General features: G+C 41.8%; 1 protein-coding gene across 5 annotated transcripts in view; it reads right to left on the bottom strand.

Moving 5' to 3' along the window:
• The window catches only part of MACROD2 (mono-ADP ribosylhydrolase 2), an 848220-nt gene extending 829200 nt beyond the window's left edge, over positions 1-19020 (bottom strand). Inside the window, exons 1-2 of one of the 5 annotated variants that reach the window (XM_088053520.1) lie at positions 18612-19020; positions 14778-14894 (exon numbers count right to left, since the gene is read on the bottom strand). In XM_088053520.1, the coding sequence (XP_087909646.1) occupies positions 14778-14894; positions 18612-18657 (163 nt within the window). In that variant the 5' untranslated portion in view covers positions 18658-19020. The remainder of the gene's footprint in view (positions 1-14777; positions 14895-18611) is intronic. The other 4 variants (XM_088053519.1, XM_088053518.1, XM_088053517.1 and 1 more) reach the window with 4 other exon arrangements.
• Between the last annotated feature and the right edge of the window lie 7934 nt (positions 19021-26954).

The raw sequence follows: 26954 nt of genomic DNA, 5'->3' as shown, positions 1-26954 counted from the left end.
GAAACAAGGGCAGGCCGAGCCACCAGAACAAGACGGAAGCTGCCCGAGCTCCTCTCCGCACAACCTGCAGCCTGGAGCGGCCCAGCCCGGCCCCAGATTCCCCGGAGAGCCCAAGGGACCCGGCCCTGCAGCCCCTGTGCCCCTTTGATCGCGCCCCTGCCCTGTGTCTCCCAGGAGAAGGCCCGGGCACCCTCAGCAGGGCCAAGGACCTGCTGCCTGGCTGTCTGCTCCCCCCTCAGTGACGGGGTCAGCCAGAAGGAAAACTCGGCCTCCAGCAAGAGCTTCCTGAGGCACCTGCGCCAGCGCTGCCTGCGGGGGGACACGCTCCAGAGAAGAAGGAACAAGGACGTGTGGAAGGACCTAGACGAGGAGGCAGCGCTTTTCTCTGATTGAGAAAACGGCACCTGCTAGGCAAATGGAGCAGTATACTGCAAGATTACTCACACAGATTTTTTATTAAAATGATTAATTAAATGATTTATTAAATGATTCTTTATTAAAATGATTTATTAAATAAGACAGCTTTTATTTCTGTTTTAACTTTAGTCTTGGAAACAAGTTGATTTTAACTCTTACGAGAAAGTGAAGTCAATAGCCACTAAATCACCTTTCCACACACAGTCACAGAAGATTGAGATGATCCTGGCACATCCTTTCCAAAATTTGGGGGTTTAGGCTATTACTGACAACACACAAAAGTGGAAACAGTGCTGTAGGTCCTCCTCTCGTCTTCTCTGCCCCAGCCTCAGTAATACATTACAGCTGAAAATCTTCACCAGAAACAGTTGAACATTCATGCCCCACCCCCACTTTTTCCCCTCTAGACCCAGCCATTATTTTCTATCCCTCTGCCTATACAATCCAATTTAATTTAGCTCTTCCTCCTACATCGTCCTTTGATCCTTCATTCATGTTCATAACATCTCAGAGTCTACAGAGCCAGAGCCTGAAGTAGGATGAGGTTGATTACATGAGCTCTTCACTCCAAACAGAGAAAATAGGCAGTCCTAGCCCTCAACTCCTTCCAGATCACTCCCAAGGATAAGGGCCTTTACAGCTTAACAAGGGTAGAAAAATGCATTAAATTGAGTCCACATAAACTGTGCTTGAAAAGAAAACAGATAAAGTTCATCTGAACCAAGTGGGCAAGGGACTGTCAGAACATCTCACTAGAGGGAGCCCCCACCCAGGACATAAATGTACTCAGCTGGTGCAATGGACAAGGATGGCACAAACCTACAGCATTGGAAAATTAGCCCTGCAACTCAATCACTGCTCAAATAGCCAGTTTTAAAGTCTAATATACTCTATATTAATTTTTTGAACAGGTTTCAAGCATCCAATTACAGAATTCCCTACAGCAATACCAAAGAGCTTACCACTAGAGGGAAGAGAAAAACCTACAGCTTGAAGAGTTTATTAAAAAAACCCACTATATTTGCATTTTAAAACAACTGTTAATGAAAGAGTAGAGCACTCACCAAGTAGTAAAAACAGGTACCAAAGCCTCACAGTATAAAGTAATACCTATGGCAAAGTAAAAGTCGCTTGGCTCTCCATGAGCAAAGTCTGATAAGAGAAGGAATCAAAGAGAAAACAAGTGAGAAGGATTGATGGCAGTGAGGCTCACAGGCTCACACTGTTGTAAGGGAAGTTTGTTGAACAAGTCACACGACACATTTTTCCTCAATTCCATAAAAACAAGTAGCAGACTAGATTGCAAGAGAAAAAAGCTGAAAACTTTCATCACTTCTAGCCAGCTTGAGAATCCACAGCTGAAGGAAGTAAATTAATTCCAAGTTCAACAGAAATAAGTATGCCCACTACCTCATCCCTGCTACAATAGCTGCTACCAGAGATGTATCCCCACAAGGAAGGCTTCTCGAAGAGGATCTGGAAAAAGAACCTGAGCACGGGACAAAAATCACATCATCCCCGGACAAACGGCAGCCCTTCCACTCCTGGGAAGAATCCTCAGCAAATACTTGACTAGGACACTAAACCACTTTTCTTGGGTTGCTGAAAACACAAAGGAGATGAGCAAGCTTTAGGAGTGCATCTGACCCTGGTGGAACGTGCAAAAGCAATTCTGCTACAGACTCTTTGCTTTTTCCCTTCAGTGCCTATTTTACTTCGGGTTTTGTTTCCCCAAGTTTCCTGGACAGACTTAAAATGATGAACTATTAGCAATTACTAATCTCACAACTTTCCATTCCATTTGTTTCTGCATAGGCTTACGAAGCATTAGAGAAGACAGATTGTAAGAGCTGTATTATGTGTCTGCTTCTACTCCTACTAAGCATGGATGACTGTACAGGAAAGGCAATTGCTTATCTAAATCAAGATAAGCATTATTTCCATATGTTCCATCACCAGGGGAAAAGCATTCACAGATGCACTGTAGTACTTCAGATTTGTAGTACAGATTTGCTCTATCACTTCTTGGACTTAAACAAGATCAGAACCTGAGCACAAGGAAGAAACATCTGTTGCAGACAAATCACTTTCTGCCCAGCCAAAAATGCAGCACAACATGCAAGTCAAAAGCACTCGATGATGAACACCAACACCTTCTCCTTGGCTGCACACTCTGCCAATATGGTCTGTTTCAACTAATTACCAAGTGGCATAATTGGATTAGCTGAGGACTACAGCCAAGTACCAAACTCTGTAGGCAAAGACACCACAAATCACAGAATGGATGTGATTGGAGTAGCACCTCTAGTGATCAAGTCACCCAGAGCAAGTTGTGTAGGACCCTGTCCCAGTTCAATTTAAAATATCTCTGAAGACACAGATTCCACAGCCTCTCCAAGTAACTTGTACAAGTGTTCAGCCAGTCTCACAGCATAGTTGCCATGTGTAGTTTTGGTTTTTAATGCTCAGAAAGAATTTCCTCTTTCAACTTCTGCCTACTACCTCTTGTCCTGTCACTGTGTACCACAAGAGATGAGTCTGGAGAGATTTCCTCCACTCTATGTTTATGAACACTGATCAGATCCCATCTGGGGTATCTATTCTTCATGCTAAATCTCAGCTCTCCCAGTCTCTCCAGGCATAGGAGATGCTCCAGCCCCCTAATCATGTTCCAATCATCTCTGTGGCTCACCTGGTGCATGAACCACACTTCCCAGTTCTGCACCACTGACCAACCTCCTGAGGTCACACGTTTCCCCATATTTCAGGTCAGGAGGTCACAGTATCTCCTATCCAAGGTTCTACAGGAGGCATGAAATATCCCCCATCCAAAGGGCTATAACTCACCCGTGTACAACTACCGCAAAAAGCTCCGAGCTCGCACGCTGAGGCCAAGTTTAACATAGTGGCTACAAGCAGCCTTCAAATAAGGTTGTAAGTTTGAACCTTGACTTTTCAGCCACATTTAAATGGGAGCCATTAAAGACATTTACACATTATAGACAAAAAGAGTGGTGTACCATGAGAATGGATCAAAACAGCCAGTCACTCTGAACAACCCACACAATGCTCATGCAAAATGCAATTTTCTTGTGTTACAAGGCCTTGCATAGTCCTTAAACAACCTTTTTCTCAGTCTATCCCACACAGTTCTCTATATCCCCAAAATAACAAAGCTGAAAGGCAAAAAAACCCTTTCAGTCTGGGAGAAAAAAAGTAGAAGAAAAGGAGCCTGTCTTTTTTATGAAGTTTTTGTAAACCAAGAGAAGACTTGGTATGGCATGTTAAAGTAACGAAGAACAACATTTGAGAAAGGAGTAACAACAATCAAGGAGAACAAGAACAGGAACACATTCACAATTCTAATTTGTGATGCACCCTTATCTGCAGGGACATGCAACTGTCAATTCATAAATCAGTCCTCTCACTTCAGCAGCATGCACGTTGACAGCAAAGACACGACGCAAGTAGGCTGAAACCCTTGGGTATTTGTGTGTTTACTTGGAGAATCAGCATCCAGCTGCTCTGGTTGCTATGCTTGCTGGAGATTTCATGATTTGGGGTCTATAGAAAAGGCTGCTGGTTCAGCTGTGACTCAGAAGAAGCTGTGTTTTGTCTGTGTGAAGAAACTCATTCAATAACCATCTTATTTGGTTAGTTTTATAATGTGGACCTTCAGAAGGATTCCAGACTTTGTAATGATATAGTGGAATAAAAATGCTGTTGGATACAATATTTTGCTAAGTTCTTGCCCAAGCCTGATTATCAGTACCTCACTCCGAGTGACACCAAGAATTTCAACACAGATTCTTCTCAGTGAATGGCAGCCTGAGTTGTACTGAAGTACATCAAATGGTCAGCCAAGGTCACGTGGAGGCAAGAACTACACTGCACTGCCTCAAACTCAATTCCTACTTTATAACCTCCCTCTACAAGAGAGAGCTCATAATGAACAATGGAAGTTCAAAAAGGGAAACACAAACATATGACCCTGCTTTAGATCACTGTTCATTGCCCCATGAGTATGTTGACACTTGTCTATAGAACTAGAGGACTACAAGTGATTCTGCTTCAGTAGATCCCTTCCAAGGGAAAGCAGATCCCTTCACTGCAGGAGCTGTGTCTTGGCAATATCACAACATTCACACAACTATTTCTTCTGTCTTCAAATTGATCCAGTACCACTTGAGGTAACTATGAGCCTTTATCCAAAACATGCTACCAGCAGTGCAGCATTCCTCCACTCACCTTTAGAAGCTGTCTGGAAAAAATTACTTCTCATGACCAACCAGGTACTTAGTCCTCAGCAACACCTGTTTTACTTACCAAAATGTGAGAACCCATTTAAATAGCTGAGCACATACCGCATCAAGGAGGATTAAAATAAGTTTATAGTGGGGAACCACAAATTCATTACTTTCATTCATTAACCTATTAAGCTGTCAGACAATTTTTATTCTATGTTTTCTGCTTTTTTAATTCTCTACACCATTGCTGAGCAATGACTTCTCTAGCTGAGTATTCCAGGCTTTTGTAGTACTTGAAGTACCAGCTTGGAAATCAAATGTTACTACCAGAAAACTATGAAACTTGTGCAAAACCATCAGCAAATATTTCATGGCATTGTCATTCAAAAATATCTCTGCCTGACAGAGTGACAACAGCTTATCAGGTGGGAGAAGGAACTTTAGTGTTCTAGCATTGGGACAGGTAGGTAAGTACTGGGGTTTAGGATTTTCTTCCTTTTGTTCTTTCCCTCAGGGAACTGTCGCCCATATGTTGCTAGGAGACAAAAATGACCAGGTACTTGAGCGAGACAAAAGAAGCTGCCAAGCTCAGGGGAGAGGTGCAGCTGGCTACTCTCTCTCTTGACTTGGGGGTTCCTCTGGGAAGGGCAGAGATACTGATACAGGGAACTTATAACTAAGCTTATGTAACTATAGTTCGCTGTGTAATCAAGTGTGCCCAGAACAGATAGTCCTTTGCTATGAAACAACAGGATTTCACCTATCGTTTAAGACTCATAAAGCATGAACTAGTGCTCAAAGAACCGCTAAAAACTGGATCTTTAGTTTGGATTTGTAGCATTTTCTTTCCCCTACTCCCTGAGATACCAGATGTAATTTGCTACACTGAAGAATGCTGGAGGTTCAACCCAAACAGCAAGGGACAGAGGAAACTTTGAATACTTGAAGACAACTCTACCACTATTCATTTGTGTTGCAAGTCACGTTTGCTTCATTCAAGGACTTAAAAAATGCAAATTAATACAAACTCTCAAACAGTTATAAACTCACTAGCACTTATCAGAAAGATCTAGTTCTATCTTCTTTAGGTATCTACCTAGAAATGAAAGACACATCAAATCTCAATATAAGATTTAAGTCAACAGAAAAATGTCTGTGTACATCACCTATTCTGGATTTAGTTGTTTGCGGTACACTTACAATCCTTCCCCTGTAAGAACACTGATGGGAATGCAGGAAGAGGGGCAAAAACAGAACAGAACTCTACTACATCTTTAAATATGACTGACCTATACTCTCAGTGACAGCTACTTGAAGTCTGGGGTTTGCTGTCAGTGGGTGTAGATTCATTAGGAAATCCCACCAAAGGACAGCACTAAAACACATGTTGGTAGGTGAGCAGTAGAGTACCCTATGCAGAAAACATTACATTGAGCACATGGAAATAAATCCAGTGCAGGCTGAACTTCAAGTCATACCCATGCAGCAAATAGAAAACACAGAACTTGGAGCACCTTTACAGTCTAACCAGCCATACCAAGGACACCATCAAAAAAGCCCATCATTGCATAAACAAGCCTTGGTGAAAAAGCAAAGGGCAGGACAATGCAGGGAAATGTTTTAAAGACAGAGGTGCAACCAGTTTCTTCATATCCACACTTTCTTCATACCTGCTCTGCATTAAGAGATGGAGTGAGTCTTTTGGACAGGAACCTTTGGGTAAACTCTAGAGCAGTCTTTTCTAACATGACACTTGACCACCAGCTCCCATGTGCAAAGTGCAACTTAACTGCAAAGGTGCTTGCAGAGAACTACTTCCACTCTCAGAAATAAATGTACTGGCTACATCAGCACAAGGCTGAGAAGCTCCATTTTCCAACATGTGCATTCTATAGCATCCCATCCCCAAAAGTCATCTGGAAATTTTGGTGAAGGCCCTTGTGACATATTTCTGCAAACGTGCCAATTCAACATGCAATAGCCTGCAAGTCTCAGGACAGCCTCTGTGCACAAACATTGTGTTTCTCCCTCACACTGAACATTGAAATAGAAAATATTTCTCAGTATCATTTCAATGATTTTCAAAGCTGTGCAAAATCCAAATCTATCATCTTTCAACTGGATTGTTAAGCCTTCTCTCTAGCACAGAAGAACATTTTCTGGGAATCATAAAAAATAAGCAGCACTTACTACAGGGCTGAGAATTTTCTCTCAACTAGATTTTCCAAATACACACCAGCTAGATGCCCTCATGTGGAGAAAGCCACATATCACTTCACAGCATAACTACTACCATTTCATGGTTGGACTCAATGAACTTAGAGGTCTTTTGCAGCCTTAAAAATCCTACAATTCTACACTACATTTATTCAGACCTTCACTGGCTTGTTAAGAGACTTTTCTACATGCTGAGCAGTTTGGGTCTACTGAATCAAAAAGAGGAAGCCAGGCTTATGTTATTTCCAGTGACTGGGTTTGTAACACGTGTAATCAAGTGTTTAACTGTGCATGAAGCAAACATAGGTACACATGAAAGTTAGTTAACACGATCCAAGCAGAGAGCTGGGTGAGCTTAAACTGCACCAGTGACCCCCCAACATCATCAAGGGAATTAAAGCAGTATCATTACTTCATTTGAGTGTGAGGTTAGTTTTCAAACTTGTTGCAAACCTCCTACACCCAGAGTTGGGTGGCCTACCCTGTGTCACTAATTATAAAGAGCCAGACAGCAAATCCTAGTTGAGTCAATAGCTCAGCACCTTCATAAATATCCATCATATCTAAACTACATCAAATTAAACCAAGACATATCAATCTCTACCTGTCTAATCAAAAGAGGGTTCAATCTTCTGCCAAAGGACATCAGTTTTTTCCACCTGCATTTGAAAATATCTCAGTCACATAACCAGGCAACAGATTCACATTAGCGAACCATGACAAGGGTACAATTTAACAGCTTGGTTTTGGCCTCAACCTAATCATAGGCACGTGGCTTCTAATCAGTCTGGCACATTGGCTCACATCTGTCTGCAAAAGACTATGAGGACATATGCCACAGTCCATCATAAATTATAGATTAGGGCATTAGCAAGCTACCATACTGAGCAAAACTACTGACTTACTGAAAATGACTTTGTAGAGCAATACATTAATTTGGGGGTCTGATCTTGCAATCCCCCACACTCAAAAAAACCTCACCCTTTATATATAAAAAGTAGAAAAAAATAATAATCGAAGAAAGTATAGAAGCCAAAATACATAACCTGTTACTTTTCCCCTGCATATATTAAACTGTCTTACTCAAGTCAGCCACCAAAATATTCTAAGCTGGAACCTACAATTTTTCTCAGCAATTTCTAAGGAACAGCACATCCCAATTTAAAGCATCACTGCTGCTAAAGCCGTCCTCCCTCACACCCTGAACGACCCTGCCAGCTGACAGCACACTGCATCATCCTGACTTCCTAACTCTACTAAGTACTTCCTTAGGGACCTCGGTACAAAACTTCAGCACAGTGACATTCAGCAACTACAAAAAAAGGATTGTTTCTCACATTGCACAGGACATTGAAACATACACAGGAAGCTTGGAAGTTATTAATCCAGTCAAGATTCATATCACCAGTAATTAAACATTAAAACTAACCTTTCTGGCAAAGATGTACCTAACTTCCCTTTGCATCTCCACCTACCATCCCTCTCCAAAACTCATCAAAAGCTTTCAGAGTCTCAACAAGGACACCAATTTATCAATTTATTGTTGAGAGCAGCATCCTTTCCTATGGTTAACTTTTGCCCCTCAAGGAGCTGTCTGCCAGTGTAGATAAGAGAGCTTTCTCAGCTGCATGCAGAAGAGTCACAAAATAATAACTCTGTCCAAGACCTGTATAAGCTTAATGCTGTGTGGAAGTTACCTTGTTAAAAAAGTCACAGAGCAGCAGCTTAAAGAGAAGCCATCATCTTAATTACATCAAGGACAAGTGATTTACTTTCTTAGAGAGAGGATTAGCTACACTGGATTTTGTGTTCATAATCTATGTAAACACATCTGAACTTTTTAATAATCATAATCTCATACTTGCTGAAAGCAAGAAACTTTTTTGTTTTTCCCAAGAACACTATAATGCAAACTGTAAAACAAGCGCCATCTCTTTGGCAGCTATTCCATCCTATAAAGGATATTTGCGTGAAGCTCACCAGAGAATTACAAAGTCAACTGAATACATCTTCAGTCTTTTTGTTTCCTGTAGTTTCCCTTCACCCCTTACAATAAACACACTAATTTACCTACTTTTGTCAGGGATATGACTAACTAGAGATAATTCACCTCCAGAAACAAACCAAGACACACAGATTGTTGCTCAGTTTATGCTGAAGTAAACTTGCACCTGAAGAGTTATTCCCATCTCTGTACTGTGCAAGTCTATCTTTGGAAATCAATAGCCAAAGTATGTATCGGGAAAGCCAGAAAGGTGTGTGGGGCTACCAAATCACATGGTCAGATTTGCACCCCTCTGCAGCTTCAATTTTGTTCAGGACACATCCTGAAAGGGCAGCCAAGAGCCTGAGCAAAGCAGAGCACACAGGGCTCTGGTTACACCCTCCTGTCCTGGCAGCCCTAGGTATCTGTTAGAGCCAAACAAATACCAGCTCAGCCTTAAAAGTTACTCCATATTATGCCATGGGCACACAGACTGCTGGACACCTCAAGCACAGACTATGAAGCTGCAAACATGGTTTGCTCTTCTTACCCCTCTTAATTCCTTTGCTGCTTCTTTAATATGCATATAACACGGACTGAGAGCAGAAATGAGCAAACAGATTTTCAGCCATATCCACAAAAAGCATGTTAATTTCACAAGTTTTCAGAATACCTAATTACCATGATCCTCACACAATTCACAGAAACTACAGTTGTCAGTTTTTTTCATGGGCTCCCCCAGTTATTATAACACAACAATTAATAAGCAGTGCTCTCCATGTGCATCTAGGAGACACAGTTTTCTAACCTTAAACACACCAGTCTTGAAGAGACCTTGTGGTAAGGTGTTTAGCATGAGTAACAGTGGTATGCCAATAGATGAAAAGTAAGGACAAAACCAAATACAGCACGAGTTTAAGTGAAGCTGGAATTCATTCAGGGCCACAGGTAATAGAGAAGACCCTGAACGGTGGCTCACAAGTTATTGCTGCTTTCTGTGAGTACTCACCACAAAAACTGCTGCACTCTGAACTTCATCAAACCAAGAGTTTCAGTAGCAAAAGGATCTCTTTTTTTTGAGAGATAGCAAAAATTACACTAAGTTGTCTCAACTGACTTTCCTCCTTGTCACTCAGCTAAAAATCTGTTATAAAGACAGTTGTTACAGTCATTTTAAGAAAAAAAAAATCACAATGTAAGCTGATAGACTTGGACTTTTGGTGGGGGGACAGTCTTGTACACAGGTTTCACACAGCTCTCGCCAACAGAACTTGTGATTGTTAAACTTGTCTAACAATCTCAATGTTCTAGTTGAACATAATTTCTTTTTCTGTATAAATCACTGATAATATTGAGTGGTTTAGAGAGATGCCATTTCTTACTTGTCTGGCTGAATTTCACTGCAGCTTAGTAGTGGCGTCACTTTCCCAATTCTGTTTAATACTCATCACCTTGGTTCCTAGTTCCTGCAGGACAGATAGTCGTATCAAGCAGGGCTGCACAGAGATACTGGGCTCTTTGGAGAGTACTTGTGTTAGTTACCCATCTCAAGAAATCCAAGTCAGAGCTAAGTGTTACCACACATCTTTCCACCATGAAGCATTTGGAGTGGCTCAACCACAACACTTCGTCTCTAATCTTGTGTCAACCCACTATGAATATTTAGAAAGCTACACATTCATAACACAACAATGCTTCTATTAAATCCAAACCTTATTATTATAATACATAAAACCCTCAAAAGTGTTAAAATAGATTAAAATAGATTAAAATAGATTAATTTGAATAGTTTGAGCCATATCATTTTCTTAAAAAATAGCAGATTAAAAATATTCAGAGACTGCCAAAACTTATTTCAAGACTTATTTAAAAGGACTGCAGACCTTTTGTGTCATTTAACCTTAACCAAAAATAAACTCAGTTACCGTATCCTTCCATTTTAACTTCATCCTCTGAAAAGTAGTTCTTACCACTAGCAGAGATCTTTAAACCACTACCTGAATTTGCTGTTTTCTTGGCATCATTGTCATAGCAATGAATTCTAGGGGCTGTGAGAGTCAGCAGGACTATCACCTGCCTGGAGTTAAACAGTATCACTTATTCCATTTTCTGAATTACCCAATTAATACAAGATGTTTTTCTACTCTGTGACAACAAAATTTCCAAGACCCTAATTTTTAAAAAAGCTTTCAGAAAAGTTTTCAGAAGTCACCTCTCAAATTCACCACTGCAGAGTAAAGATATCTTTGGGAATTAGTGTGTGGCCAACAAAAATCTAATGTATGTATTTAACTTCAAAATACACTCTAGTTGTTAGTCTACATGGTGGCATTTTATTCACTGAGCAACATAAGCTCCTGTTGCTGTACAAGATGAGTGCCTAACAAAGCAGAATGTAATAGATAGCACTGAAACAAAGGAATATAAATTCCAGAGCTTCATAAAACAAGTTCATTATTCACATGTTGTCAGGAAGACACTCTGTTTCAAAGTACATGAGAAAAAGATGAGATGTGTGTGCTTCTGGTATATCTGAAGGATAACAAGTGGGTTACACTATATTCACACTAGCCAGCCCTCTGTGGCAGACTCATTCTTTGTTTCCAAAGCAGACAGCTCCTCATTTCCTTAATACAGAGAAAGCTTATATTTACAGGACCACTTCAAGAACAAAAGTTTTGTCTTCTACCATCCCCTCTTGACATTAAAGAAGGCCTCTTGTCACTAACTGTCCCTTTTCCTTCCACTGATGTAACACTTGATCTCTGAGATCCACTTGTGCAGCCTGGTAAGTGGCACACCAAAAATCAGGGGTATTGACAGCACAGCCCTTCTGGAAACGAACATATGCACATCAGACTGCTTCCCTCAGCTCAGAAAAGTGGGCACCAAGCTTAGTCTTTGCAGCCCACATTGTACCACCCTCTTCCCAAAACCAAGACTTAACACAAACATTGACAAAATTCCATGCCAAAACGTACACCAACCTAATTTCTTACAGCTAGTCATGTCCATATGAGGAGACCGGCAAAAAACGTAGGTTCTTTTTTAATCACAAGCAGAGCATTTTAAAAGACACTGCCTCTTTGAACTTCCAAATGTTCTGTAATAGCTTTGCTGCTACAAAGAGACAAAGCCCTTGTCAGCTGCCATTCAGAATTCAGTACCTTTACTCCTCAGGAGCCTTTACATACATCCCTCTGTTATGTTACTCTACTACAAAGTCTATTACAAAAGACTTTGCCAAAACACTGAACTTTCACCAAGCTTTGCTGGTTTTCTTCAGAATTTAGTTCTGAATACAACTTCTATCAAAGCGTGGAGGAGGGGCTGGGAAAAACTTTCTTCCACAAACTAAGGCATGTGCTTCCAATTTGCCAATAAAGAGCACCCATGAAGTACCCTGGCAGTGAGATTGGTTCCTTACCAATATGAACCCCTTGTATTAATTCAGAAAAATTTGTGCAGCACTGAACACCTGTAATCTCCAGTCGAGTACTGAGTGGCTGTGGGGATGGCTGCCAGCTCAGATGTTCTGCCCTTCTATAGCTTCTTACTCCAGCAGCTGATTGATTGTGCCTGCTTCGCTTGATTTGTTCTTGGTTGCTTTCTTGATTTCTCCTCATCTCTCTTCCTGAACAGCCACTCTATGCTTTACTAATCAATCTGTCATTTTTTTTTACTGTATATGGTATTGGCAGCGAATTGTAAGGATTTTTTTCCAAATTCCCCATCAGTTGTTGTTTTGGCTTGACAAATACACAGAAGATTTTATTTTCACCATCACCACCCTTCAGACCCCTTCTGTTTGTCAGTGCAAGCAGCCACCTTTCATTTGAGGAAAATACCAGAACTTGAGCATGGCACTGTCGGGTCATCACCAATTCCATCACACCTGGAGTTTCACTTGTTCTCTCCAGAATCTCATTCAGGCTGTACCTGTTGCCTTCTGTACGTCCCATCAAACAGAACAAAAGTTCTCATCCGCAATAAGATTTAAATTCTATTTTTTTCAAAATTCAGCTCAAAAAGACAGCTTTTAGACACACTTGATACCTTCAGAACAGGGCCAACATTTAAGAGAAATAAAGTTTGAAAGAGATGCAGTAGCAGTCACATTAATACACATATTTATTTTAATTGTCCTAATCAGTTGGAATGTGAATGGAAAGCAGCCCAACCTTCCAGAAGTTCACTCTTACACATGGCTTACTTACAACAAATACATCAAAGAAAAGGAGTAACCATGGATATTTTCTCCTGAATGTACAGTAGCAGTACAGTAGTAGTTTAAGTAGCAGAGAAGTGTTCCAGCACAACTTTTGCCTTCCAGCATTTTTTGCAGTGTACTGGGTACTAACGGAAAGAATGCAAGAGTAGCTACAAGGAAATAAATTCACCACTGCCATGATTCAATAGCTACATATTAGACACTGACATTTTGCTTCTGTGAAGTGTAACAGCAATCACAACATAAATCCACACCTTGTCAATTGCAGCAGCCCAAGTAATGCAACATCTGTGAATTTCAGTGCTTTATAGAGAATCTGAGAGTAGCTGGAATAAAAACATAGTTTGGGCTAAGAGGGATAGAGTCTCCCAGTTAAGCCACATGACATATGCCATATTCCCATATACCACAGGCCTCAAAAATCAGCTTGAGAGAAGTCAGGTAATTGTTTTTATTTTTATGCAGCCTTTGTTTTCCAGATGGACAGGCTTTCTGATGTTGTAAGATATAAATGACCTACTCAAATGGGAGAAAGAGGTCTATGGGTACTGATGTAATACAGCTACTCAGCAGGGCTGAAGAGCTCAGCAATCTCTTGACATATTTTCAGTTTGAAAATTATTCCAGATGCTTTTAGGAGTAGACAACAGCAATGGCTGCTTTTGACAAGGACATCTGAAAATCTGAGCTCCTTCAGATTGTGCTAAAATAAGTGTTACAGCTTTCCAATTTTATTAAAAACAGCTGATTGAGCTGATTAGCTCCAGCCCTCATTTCACCTGGACTATCACCATAAAAACCATGTTCACCTGCAGCCACAAGGTTACTCTACACACATCTTCACCCAGGCCAGTATTTGCCTTTAATGGTAACAGAAGGGTCAGAAAATTAGTCCTGTATCTGCAGAGACAGGAAGCACTTTAGGTCTCATAGATACCCCTTCAAAAAAAAAAGCTACAGGGTTCAGCTAAGTAGGATAGCATGCTACAGGGAAAAAGAGGTGGAGGAAACCAGCACAGAAGCCATCCCTATCCCTCCACACCCTTGTGTGAATGAAAGGAATTAAGTGAAGAACAAGGAACTGTTACAGAATTACTTGCAGAGTAGAGAAGACTGTAAACAAATACGATTCACATTTTTGGTCAGTTCTCACTGCAAGTATTTAGACAACTCTACTGGTGATCACAATCATGGTAAGGCTGCAGATGCTAAGGGAACAGGAGTTAATCCAGGCCAGACTGATGCTCCTCAGCCCAAGAAAGGCAGGACCAAAAGTAAGGGTGGCTCATTCTCCAGTCTCTGTATTCTTAGAAAACAACACAACATTAACACTTCCTCTCTGCTTTTGGGTGACCTGCAATGCTGTTTTGCCCAGATTCCCTGTATCATGCTTACTAAGGTTAGGCATGGCTGACTGCTGGAGTATCTGGAAAGTAAGACTCATGCAGAGAAGATCTATTTTACACACTTAAGGGTTAGTGACTCCAACTGGGGATACCAGCGGAGTTCTGGGACACCAGTAAGGCTTTAAGAAATTTTGCTGGGGTTTCCAAACCCCATCCCAATTTTAGCCTGTCACTGTTCATAACAACATGGGTTCTAAGTCTTGGCCTTCCTAGAAGTAACTTCAGACTGAGAAAACAGAGTGCTCTATATTTTAGGACTCATCCACTTTACTTACCCTCACTTTCGCTCTTACTTTTTAAGTCTTCCATCCATGTTGGAATAGTTTTCAATGCAACATAATCCCCCAAGTACTCTTTGCGTCTTTCTTCCAAGGTCATCTTCAGCAAACGCTCTGTTTAGGGGAAAGAGAAATAAGCAAAGTTTTGCAAGCTTTCACATGTTGTTGCACATGAGCCACGCAGTGAGCAATGCAGTGCCCTTGATGAATGAAATGCCACTTGAGAGGACTCCTGACACTTTAATTCCTGTATCAGAGAACAGCAACTTTAGTAGGGAATTGTTTGATAGGGAGTATTCAGATATGAAAGCCTGTTCTGTAGGTTCCGCATTTGTAAACCAGAACTAAAAAAAACAAAAGTTCAAGTAAAGGCTGGGAGCATGGTGGAAAATTAGTAAAATGCTACTACATAACAAAAGAGATCAGAGCTACAGCAAATGTTCTGTCAGTTGCTAGATGTCTGGGGTGGTAAAAAAAGGGAAGTTTAGCTTTAGACATTTCCATCTGAACATTAACAGGACACACCTGGTTCCCACACTAAAGTACATATAGACAGTTGTTTTTGTTTTCTCCTGAGAACATCATCACCTCTTTTTACAGATGTTTGTGAAAAGTAAAGCCTCAAACACTGCACAAGCATGACAGCTACTGCCAACTTCACTCTACTTCATACCCTGCTATAAATGGACTTTTACAGTAAAAAAAAAAAAGCCGTCCCAATGACCCAAAACTGTAAGCAACCCCAGCACTTCAGTTGATTTTTGCAGTCACATCCTCTTTTCTCTCCCTACCTCATCAATGCTTAGTATTAGCTCAGCACAAGATGAAGTGCTTTTTCCCTCCCAAAAGAAAAAGGATAAAGAAAAAGAACAAAAGCACAACACCCATACTCTACTCAAATTTCTGTTTTTACCAGTAGCACTGCGCTACTTTAACCACACTAACAGTTTTTCTTGACATGTTAATCAGTAATAAATGCTCTTCAGTGACTGAAGAATTTTTAGGGGTGTAGGGAAAAGTTAGACCTATGTTATATGCATTTTACATAAAGAATTAGGCAGACATAAAAATAACATTTTCATCTCAAGTTGAAGAAGCAGCAAAAGATGAACATGGAAACTGCTTCTCAGATCAAACCTTAAAAAACCAAGACAATCATGGGGGTCTGGTCTGGGGTTCTTCCGTTTGTGCTTTTTCAAAATAAAGTTTCCTAATTATGTAGGCTGCAGTCGGCACAGTCTAAGGCAAGCTTTGAGCACAGCCTCCCTTAACAAAATAAGTTTGTTTCGGTATTTTTTGACAGTATTAAAAATTTCTTCGGTTGACAGAAACATTTCTCTGGTATCTCAGTGGGATATTTACACCTGCCAAGCAGAACGGACATAATGAGGGTCACCATTCTGCACACCCACCTCCGTTACCTGAGCTCCAGGCACACAAAACTCCAAGTATCTGAGGTGCACCTGGAAGTCCTACAGGTAGGCAGACCTGAGAGCACATCAGTTCTGAGGGACTGAGCAGATCAAGTCTAGGTTCAGCCTTTTGCTGAACAGGAGACAGTCAGTCCTGTGCCTTCAAAACACAAGTTCTTCTCTACAGGAAGGTTTTACAAAAGTTTGCTCTTGTGAGTCAGCAGCAAGAACTTAAATTGAATCTTAATTATACACAAACCTCCCAGAGGATGCTCCCAACAGCCTTCACTGCAAGTACAGTTTCCTGCCTGTGGCAGAAACTTGGGAAGTTTGCAGGCAGCCCAGTCCTGTGTCTAAGGCTCTGAAATCACCTCCACTCCTGCTCCGTTTCAGCTGTCCTCAAGGAAGATCTCCCCTGGGAGGATGTGGACCAACCCTTAATTACCAAGAAAGTAATTAACAAAAGCAAGCATATTGTCAATGGGTTTGAACTCAATATTTAGCAATCAGTGCTTTTTTCCTTTTAAGAAGTGCTTCAGAATATAAAAGGCAGAGAGCAACTGCACTCAGAGCTTCATGGGAAGAGCAGAGCCAGTGAGCACAGCCAGCTTTGCAGGGGTTCAGGGGTGCCTGTGAAGGCAAACCGGACAAAAGATTGTTTAGCTTCTGTAGTTTTCCTCTCTAGTAAACCAGGTACTTGATAAGAACAATGCTACAGGGCTAAAAACTGAAGGGCAATGCCAGCAATGAAGAGAGAAGCTTTTTCTGCCCTCCTCACTCAAAGTACTCTGGGCCAACACTATCAGCATGGTGCTGGAACAGTTACTGGAGCAGAAGACTGGCAAATGCTCTTTGTTCTCACTGGGCAAAAAGACAGGGAGTTGTGGCCAGCTAGCACTCAAAAATGCTTTCTGTATGGAAAAACCTCAGCAGCACTGAGCAGCGCTGATTTGAATTCAGTAACATCACCATGCTGATGGAGACCACCATCCTCACAGCTCTACCAAAAGTGTGTCAGCAGCTCCAGTTTCCAGGTCCTCCACTCTGCTCTCCTTACTAAGGGTTTGAGTTCACCTGCCAGACTATGAATTCACAGACAGCAACACAGCTGAAAGAGACAAGTGGGAGTAATAAGAGCATTCACTAGAGCCTACCAGTAACTTTTCCCCATCTGCCCCTTGCATTATTTGAAGGTAAAACATACGGCATTAAGGGAAAAGTCAGTTATAATTGATCACACATAAACAATGCTTGAGATAATTTAACTGTACCTTCTTCATTGAAAGCAGAAGCTTCTGTCAGGTAGAAATTTGTGGCTTCACCTTTACTACAGAAACATGGACTGTAAGATGGTTTGAAAGAAAAAGACTCACTTCATTTGAGAGGAGTTTGACAGGAGCAACTAACCTACAGAAAAATAAGTTCATCTGTGTTTTAACTATTTTTCCTTAGAAAGGTGCACTTGAATCCTGTTCTTTGAACTGGTCTTCTGCCTGCTTAGTTTGAAACATACAACAGTCACAAGAGTGACAGAAGAAAAAAAAATAGCAATTAAAATATGACCCTCTGATCTGTTTTTCTTCCTCTCCTCATCTATTACTACATTATTTGGAACACACTGGGCAAGAAGGTTTCCTCCTCACAGATATAAATGTTGCATGTCCATTTTTTTCTTAATTTTTACACTGCTCTCTATGGGATCATTATAAAGTACCAAAAAAATAATGTCTGCATCAAATGCTTGGCCCACAGTTTTCATGCTCTGGAGTTTGGCTTAGGGGTTTCATAAACTGAGAATACACAGGCGTGTGTCTTAAAACATATATAAAACTACATAAATAGTTCAAAAGATAGGATGTAGGAGTGCTCAGACTCCCATACCCCAAACATTTCACCCCGGCTGAATGACACTAGAATCTAAACTGATTACAACCAATGATCCCAATAAACCATATTTCACCTCAGAAAACAAACCCATTGAAAGGAGAAAAAGCACGTTTTGAGACCATGTGCCCAACTTTTCGGCCTGAAACACTCCCACAAGGTGACTTGGGGGCGAGAAGCCCTCAGGAGAGGGGTTGTTTACCGCCCGCCCTCGCTCGCTTCCCTCCTCCCCGGGGCTCCACTCCTCACGGATACGCCGAGGTGTGGGGGAAACATCCCAAATTCCCGCACTCCCGTGCTTCCATGAAGGCTGTTTCAGCCAGGAGACCCCAGGACAAACGCACAGAGCACGGAGTTTCCCCTTCCCCACCCCGTCCCCTAAGCCGCGGCCGGCGAGAAGCGCTGCCGGACACCCCGCGGTGAGGCGGCGGCTCTGAGGGCACCGGGACTATCCCCCTTCCCTCGCTCCCTCCCGGCTCAACGTGGGCTTAAAGGCGGGAGAAGCGGGCCCGGCCACCGGGAAGGGCAATAATACCTTTCTCCTCCCGCCACAGCTTTTTCCGCTTGTTGCCGGGGTACATGGTGGTGTGGCTGGCGGCGGCTTTGAGCTGCAGGTTCCCCAGGCTCACGAGGGGGTGGAGGAGACGCCGCGCCAGAGCCAGAGCCGAACGATACGGACGCCCCGCGCCGCCGCTGCCGCCGCCGCTGGTACCGCTGATCCCGCCGGCTCCGGCTCCGGCTCCGGCTCCGCGCCCGCCGCACGGTGCCCGTCAGCCGGGTCACGCCTCGCTCTACCCCGACACCCCCGCAGCGCCCGCCCCGCTCCCCGCCGCCCGTTGGCTCCGGCAGCCGCCGCTCAGCAGCCACCTCCTCCTCCTCCCGCACCGACCAGGAGGAGCCTGAGCGCGGTGGCGCCGGGTCGCCAGGATTTGGGGGAGTGTGTTGTGCGGGGACACGGCGTGGCGAGCGCTCGGCTGCGACACTGCGCGCTCTGCGCCGTGCTGGCGCTCGGAGCCCCCGCGGGGCGGGAGGGAGGGAAGGAGCGGGCGGACACCCCTGTCCCGTCCCGCCCCGCCACCGCCCCCCGCCCGCCTCCTCCGCCCCTCTGCTTCCGGGTTGCGGCGGTACCGGGCTGTGCCCGGGGCGGCGGAGCTGTTGCCGAGCGACAGCGCCGGGGCCCGGGCCCGAGCCTGGCCGGGCGCGCCCGCTGGCCGGCGCCTCCCGTGGGGCGACTGCACCCGTGCGGCCCCGGAGCGTCCGGAACGCAGGAAACTGCCCCGGCGGGTTTAAAAACGGGTGCCGGGCTCAGGTTTCCGGGAGCGGAGCTCCGCTGGTGTGTCCAGAGAAGGGCAAGAGAGCTGGTGTAGGTGTAGAGTCTGGAGCACAAGTCCTATGACGAGCGGCTGAGGGAGCTGGGGATGCTCAGCCTGGAGGAGAGGAAGCTCAGAGGTGGCTTTATCACTCTCTAGAACTCCCTGAAAAAAAGGCTGCAGCCATGTGGTCCCATGTAATCAGCGTCAGGACAAGAGGACATAGTCTTTAGCTGGGCCAGGGAGGTTCCGGTTGGAAATTAGAAGGAATTTCTTCACAGAAAGGGTGATTAGACATTGGGATGGGCTTCCCAGAGAGGTGGTGTTACCACTCCTGAAGGTGCTCAGGAAAAGACTGGATGTGGCACTCAGTGCCATGTTGTAGATGACAATCTTGTGTTTACTCAAAAGTTGAACTCGATGCCCTCAAAGGTAATTTCCAACTTAATTGATAATGAGATTCTGTGACTCCTGGGATCCCTACACCATGCCCCCTACTCACACTTATTGTGAAAATCACTGCTGGATGCAGCAGAGGCCAAGGTCCACCCAGGTCCAAAGGTCAGGGAAGGCACCTTGGCCCCTGCACCACTCAGCTTTTCTCTGTATCAGGAGTAATTTTCTCCTTCACATCAACTTCCATGGACTAAGTAAATAAATACAAAAGCTTTCCTGCAGCTGTGCAGATGCTCTTACCTTTACTTGTGCCCCCATGGAGGGAAAGGCCCTACCCCATGCAGGTGAATAGATTTAGTCCTGGAGCACAGCAGGTGCTTGACTTAGAGCAGGAGTGATGAGGGGCTGGTGTGACAAAGGACATGTCACAGCCTCACTGTGCTTATTATCTGACACAGCTTCACCAAGACACAACAGTTCACAGGGGTACGGAGAGGTCTGATTGAAGTCAAACACAGGGTCTAAATCTGTTCATATGGTAAAAGGAATTCCAGCTAAATTATACAGAGAATGTCTTGTGTACAGCCGCTGGTCAAGGACTGGATTTTCTCTTGATCCACTCTTGAGCTTCACCTGTACCAAAGAAAGGTGAGGTACAACATAGCAACATTTCAGTAGCAACGCTTCACTTCTTTTCTCATAGTTTTTGCTAAACACAAGCATTAGCATCTCTACTATAACCATTAATCTTGGTACGATTCCTTTCAGTAAAATCGTTAATCTTATCCCACTCAGTGATGCAGGGAAGAACCCAGTTTACCTTTTAATAAATCAGACTGAGTCCCCTTTACAAGGCATATTTGAACATTCATATTAGAGCCCTTCTTGAAGGGTTGTTGTTATCTTTACCTGATTTCTTCACTTTGCCCAGGTGATGTGCCTTTCTAGCCCAAGCACAGTTTTTTTCATCTTGATAATAAAAATGAGAGAGAAACCAACAGGTAAATTTTTCTTTTCTTCTTTTACATCCATTATGTGGAGCAAATATTTGAACGCATATCCTAGACCATTGAATATTTACCAAGCTACTGAATATTCTAGTGTCCTGTGGGATCTGTTCCACATTTTATAAATCAATGTTTATTGGACCAGAAGGGGAGAAAGAGAAAGCTTAGCTCTCTTCCTGTATAGGCCACCTGCATGCATTCTGCAGTCTCATTTGTAAAAGCAGCTACAATAGCCATAATTTTGGAAAATATCTAAAACAAGTATGTATATATATAAAAGGAAAAAAAAATTAAGCCTGATGTTTACACCTAGACCAAAATGAAAGACAAGATAAAAGACAGGAATAAAACTGCTCTTCAGCTTAAAAATAGAAGCGTCCAAATGTTACAATTCCAGTAAGAAAATTCTTACTGCATTTTACCTTTTTTTCTTCAGGTGCTGGTGATACAATTGATCCCACTGAAGGAGTAAGAAATTTTGCCATTGACTGATATCAGCATGACCTGACTTCTTACACTTGTTGATTCTGGAGGCCTGAAGGCAGAGGAACAATCAGCATCATCACACATGGCGGGAAAATTCACCTAAAAAGTAGCATTTCAGTATGTGGATGAAAATTAATCATGCTGCAAACTGGGAGATTATTTTCTGAGAACACTGTAGTGAGCTGTATATATTGAGGGCTAAAGCAATGCTCAGAAGGGCTTAAAAATGTTCTGTTGAAAAAAATGAGCATGAAAATGGCACCAACAGAAAATTGGTGTTGGTCTAATGATCTGTGTGTATTTAGTCCATCCGGGGCCTAGTGAACTAGGTTCAGAATGGTGACTGCACAGAGGAAGACAGGAAAACTGGGCAACATCCGAAATTAGTATTGAAGAGATATATAGCCTAGGCAGAATACTAATAGCTGCAAAATGAACATTTAACATATGGATAAAGTAATGACTGGTTAGAGAGTTCCCATCAGAGATATAATAGGAAATGTAAATTAATATGAGAGTGCATACTCTGCTATAGAAGTGAATAAATGTACCAAAGGAGAGCTAGAGCCTCGATCCAAACTGCTGGATCATCCAACCGAACCAGCATTAAGGCCCCTACGTGCAACATTTCCACTGCCATCAACCATCCTGACCAAAATAAAGGCAGTGGCACAGCAGATCCTGCGCTGAGCCCACCACAGAGCCAAGCTGAGCAGATCCAGGGCCCTGCAGGAGGCAGACTGGGGCCGCTGGATGAGCAGGGGCTCCATTGGGGTCCAGCTGTGGTGTGGCACGCCAGGACAGAGTTGGTTTGAGATACAGATTTTAAAGAAAGGATCCAAATATCAGTTGCTGGAGAAACAGAGAGGATGGGAATGGAAGCTGGCTGTTGTTCCAAGTCTTGATAGTCTTGAAAACATTTGAAAAATTCTGTGTCAAAGAGGGAAGGGCAAACTGGTTTCACCTTCACAACCTCAGCATGATGCAGGGTCAGGGCCCATGTTTCTGGACATTCAACTGTGGGCAACAAAACTAGGCAGTCTTGTGAGAAAAGGCATGAAGTTTAATAAGAAGAAAATATGTATGAAAATGGCAATAAACAGCTCTTTGCATTGTTTACAGTGGAAAAAAGTTCTTTGTTATTCACATTGTTTATTCATTTTTTCCTTGAATACAGTGAAAAAGGTAAATATGAAATTAGGATATCTTAAAAGTTCTTACTTTATAATTTAGATATAATTTAATAATTATATCTAAATTTAAATTTAAATATAATAACTTCTAAAGTTCAGTTGTATTGATAAAAATTTAAAATGCAGATCTATATTTAGATTATTTCCTCAATTTCTACCTCATTAAAGAAGAAAGCAACAGAACATTGTGGACAGTTTCACGCTTCAAGAAAAAATTCATTCGTCATGTGTATGAAAGTACCTTTTAAAATGTGTAATATCTGTAGCTATTAAACAAAATTGATTTATTACACCAATAACAGAGCAATATAATAATCTAAAACGTGTTTATAAATTATTTATATTTAATAAAAAAAAATTTCAGCCACCATAATTCTTCTCATACCTTGCTTGTGTAGCAAACCATGCACTATACACATGGTGATTTTGATAAACCCTGTGCCATGCACATTTCCACTGCTGGAAATTCAAATGCAAGCTTACAGCCCCTGTACATTAACCATGAAGTCTCTCCTCCTGTCCATTCCTATCACATGCTGGAACTGTTCCGAGTCCTTTTCCCAAGGCTCCCGCAATATCGCTGGTAAGATGTCACCTTTTATTAGCACATCCACTCTGAGATACACTAACACGCATTGAAAACATAAAATGCACATCATCCATCTTTCATGTGACAGCTGCATCCCACCTACTGAACTTTCAAGCTCATGGCACACCTGGGTCAAGGTTCTGTTAATAAAATGATGCAGAGTGACAGAAGAGTGGGAGTTAACTGCCTGCAAGCATTTGATAAACGGTTGCCTGTAATTTCTTTGGTTTCTTGCCTTGGGCAAATGTGCTGAAGAGGAAACAAGTAACTACAAGCCCCATTTGTCCAGGTGGGTGAGTGGAGATGAAGATGAAAGGCAATATACTCGTGTTACTCACAGCTTTATGATTTTCATCCACTTGGTCAGGGATCTATCTTTTGGTCCATCAAATAACGTGATAGCTAAACTATTCAAAGAAAGAGAAAACAAACGTTTCTGTAGTTTTGATAATGTCTGTTGATATGATTATATGGTTTTCTTGTTTCATAAGTAATCGAATGCACAGTGTTTCAGTTTAACCACTAAGGTTATTGTTGTATCTAGATATTGTCATTTTTGATAATAAATAAATAATATATTAAACACAAATAATTTTAGACAATTATTCAAATAATTTAATATATACACATTGACACTTATGACAAGACTCATTTTTTAATATTTTGATATACACTTATCTCATTTTTGATTTGTTGCAGCATTACAAACTTTTAGAAGATAATTTTGTAGATCCTTTGAAGTCAGACCTATTTTAAATCAACTATTTTGGAAAACATTGTTCCAATATAGTATTATTTTAACACAGTTCAGTCTGGTGATGTGAGTGGAGCATTTTCCCAAGACTTAATTACAGTTCTGACATACTGGGTGTGATTATGTACACTGTGTGGGACTGATGCATGTTATAATTGCTGCATGTTGTTACCATGTTGTACCTGAGTTTTGCAGTGAGTGCTGCTGTTCACTACAGCCATAGGCAAAGCAGGCAAGGGAGAAAGGCAAAAGATAAAGAGCTTTTCAGAGTTTCCACAATAACTCCACAGACATGATTTTTTTATGTGCGGCAGAAGACCCAGGGAAAAAAGGCAGGAATGTTCAACTTAGGCTCCTCTCCAGGATCAGCATCATATGGAAGAGATAAAAATACAAGCTGAAAAATTCAGCAGTTGATCCAGATTGAAACTGTCTTCTGCTCCTGGAACTATTCCTGGCTCAGACAGGAAAAGAGGAAGAAAAGAGAAGTGTCCCGAGTCAGAGATGACTCAAGGCAGAGTGGAGTGGAATGCCACACTGGCTCCCTGGAGTTTGCCACAGTTCAGGTGTTTGTAGGTGCGAATGGTGGTGCTTGCACAAACCTTTTCAGGCCTCTGGCCAGTGGCTGCTGGAAACAGAAATAACTTTTAATCTCAATTTTATTCTATATCTGAATGAACTAAGATGTATCTGAATGAACTAAGATGTATTCCACGAAGTACTTGATAGAGAAGAAAACTTTAAGTAGGAAATTACTCTTCTGTATGCCGCTTGAAAAACGGAATTCCTGTTCAGCCTACAATGTTCTCAGTAAAATATAGAGATTGAAAGCACAAACAGAATGAAAGTCAATGTGACCTCCACAGAGAAGAGTTAAAAAAAAAAAAAAAAAAAAAAAGAAAAAAGCAGGGTTTAACCATGTGCTCAAACATAAAGTACTTAAAAGCAATTCCATTGACTTCACCGGCACCACTGACGTACTTTGTGACTGCTGGGAACTTGACCTCAGCAGGCTGTGTACAACCTTCTTATCATCAAGAGAGTCACATCATCAAGTGTCTCTGCAAGGACAGAACATAATTAAATGGGATCACATCTAGCAGAGGAAAGCATAATGTTAATCTGCAGTAGTGAAAATATTCCCTGGTTATAAAATTCCTTAAATGATAGCTTCTCTTCTTTTCAGAAAAACAACATCCTGGCATTAGAAATGTTCAAGCCAAGTGACCATAAGAAGAGGCAAACATACATTTTCCTGTTTTGGTTCTTCCCTCATCAATGAACACATCCACATCTACGCTTGGATTTTTATTTTAAGACTGCAAAGGGCAACAGGCGAGTGATTTATTCCAACATGCTGTGCCAGTATAGAGCTGAACTGGGGCTGGTTGGGCTAGGAAGTAATTGGTTGCAAAAACCAATAAAAGATGGGAGTACCTTTAAAAGACATCTAACATACTGATTGTTAAATTAGGCTGAAATTACATTATTAAAGAAAGCTTTCAAGTGTCAGAAATGAAAGAATGTCATACATTCTCCACTGAGGAAATCTAGATCTCACCAGAGGGGACATCCACTGTCATTATTCTGCTATTTTATCTGTTTTGTCTTTTATAACGACTTTGTCACTAGGAAAAAAAAAAAAAGAAAAAAAAAAAAGCTAAAAGGTGGTTCAGAGTTGAAAGCAAAAGCAGACAGAAGAAATAAATGATGTAAGAATTGGGAAAAGAACTCAAAATTTTAAAATAACATACAGTGTAAAGCAGGCACAAAACAGTTGATAAAAAAGTGAGGCTATTTTGAATGTAGCTGCTCTATAACTTACTATTTTTGTTTCAACAGATAATGTGCATCATCTATATCACTGGAATTATACCACTACAAATATTTATTTCATATATAACAAGAACTAACTGAATTAATTTTTCAGGTCTGCTTTCCATCTCTCTCCTTTGCTTGGTTATTTTGTTTGGTTTAGCTTTATTCCCCCCAAATGATGCCATCTATTAATGACTTGCTACTCTCACCATTTCTGATTGCTTTTGTTGTTAAATCCATCCATTCCTACACTCCTTTTGGTGCACAGACTGCAAGCAAATATCAAGGCACATTTTGATTATGAAAGTACAGGTGCTAGTGAGCATTAGTGAGAGTCTGTGTGTGATACAAACAGAATCCCAGCATGTACAAAATTAAGGAATCATGGGCTGTCTTCCACCGTGGCTGGAAGACCCACAGAAGATCTTAGTCCAAAGCAAGGTTGCACCAGGGTGCTCAGAGATTTGACAAGTTAGGTGCTAAACACCTCCCTTGGTAGTGGGTTCACAGCCTCTCCAGGCAACCTGTCCCAGCCTTGGCTGGATTTGCTGACGTTTGCCACCACCCTTTTTACATTTTCATCTAGAATCCAGCTTTAAAGGAATAGTCCAAGGAATTTCACTTCAATTGGCTGGTGTACCAGAATACATTGGGCTGAGTTAGTGCATCCCCACACTCTGTACCTTTCTTGTGCTACACTGATCCTGCAGTAGCCTCAGACCTCTGCTGGATAGCATGGCTTTTAGGCAAAGAACTGTATCTTTATATTGTATAAACAGTCCAACACAAAAGAAAGAGCTGGGGTGCAGGGTGTCTGCTGAAGCAATGGCATAGTTACTTTCCAGGTAATTTTTCTTTCTAATTTTACTTTACTCTTTTGTCTTCTCTTGCATTCTGTTTGCTTCGCCTAACATTTTGTGTTGTTTGTTGCTCATATTTCCATTAGTAGCACAGTGTATTTTTATCCCCTGTAAATGCAACACATGCTCTAGCTCCTTTTCTTGCAATGCTTCCAGCACTGCACAAGTATATCTACATTTTCCTTTTCTTTTTTTTTCCACCTTAATGCAATCTACACCACATCTACTTCACTCCTTTCATCTCAATTAAACTGTTCCAAATTATTTGTTTGGAGTGAAGGGAGAACGGAAATGTCATAAAAATAACTGTTTTATCTTTAATCACCTGGGTATCATAACAGTTTGTGTGTATTGTATTCAGTGTAATTATATCACTTGGCAAAAATTCATTCAAAATTTCAGAGTTCAGGTTTTAAAGGAGCTAAAGTTTAAAATAATTTTATATTATATATAGTAATACTGAGC

The sequence above is a fragment of the Pseudopodoces humilis genome, chromosome 3, assembly GCF_049639895.1.
Source record: "Pseudopodoces humilis isolate 2021_Gansu_Grassland_sample_001 chromosome 3, ASM4963989v1, whole genome shotgun sequence".
In the NCBI taxonomy this organism is placed as follows: domain Eukaryota; kingdom Metazoa; phylum Chordata; class Aves; order Passeriformes; family Paridae; genus Pseudopodoces; species Pseudopodoces humilis.
Note: the sequence above shows the minus strand (reverse complement) of the source record. Positions and strands in the feature narration are given on the sequence as shown.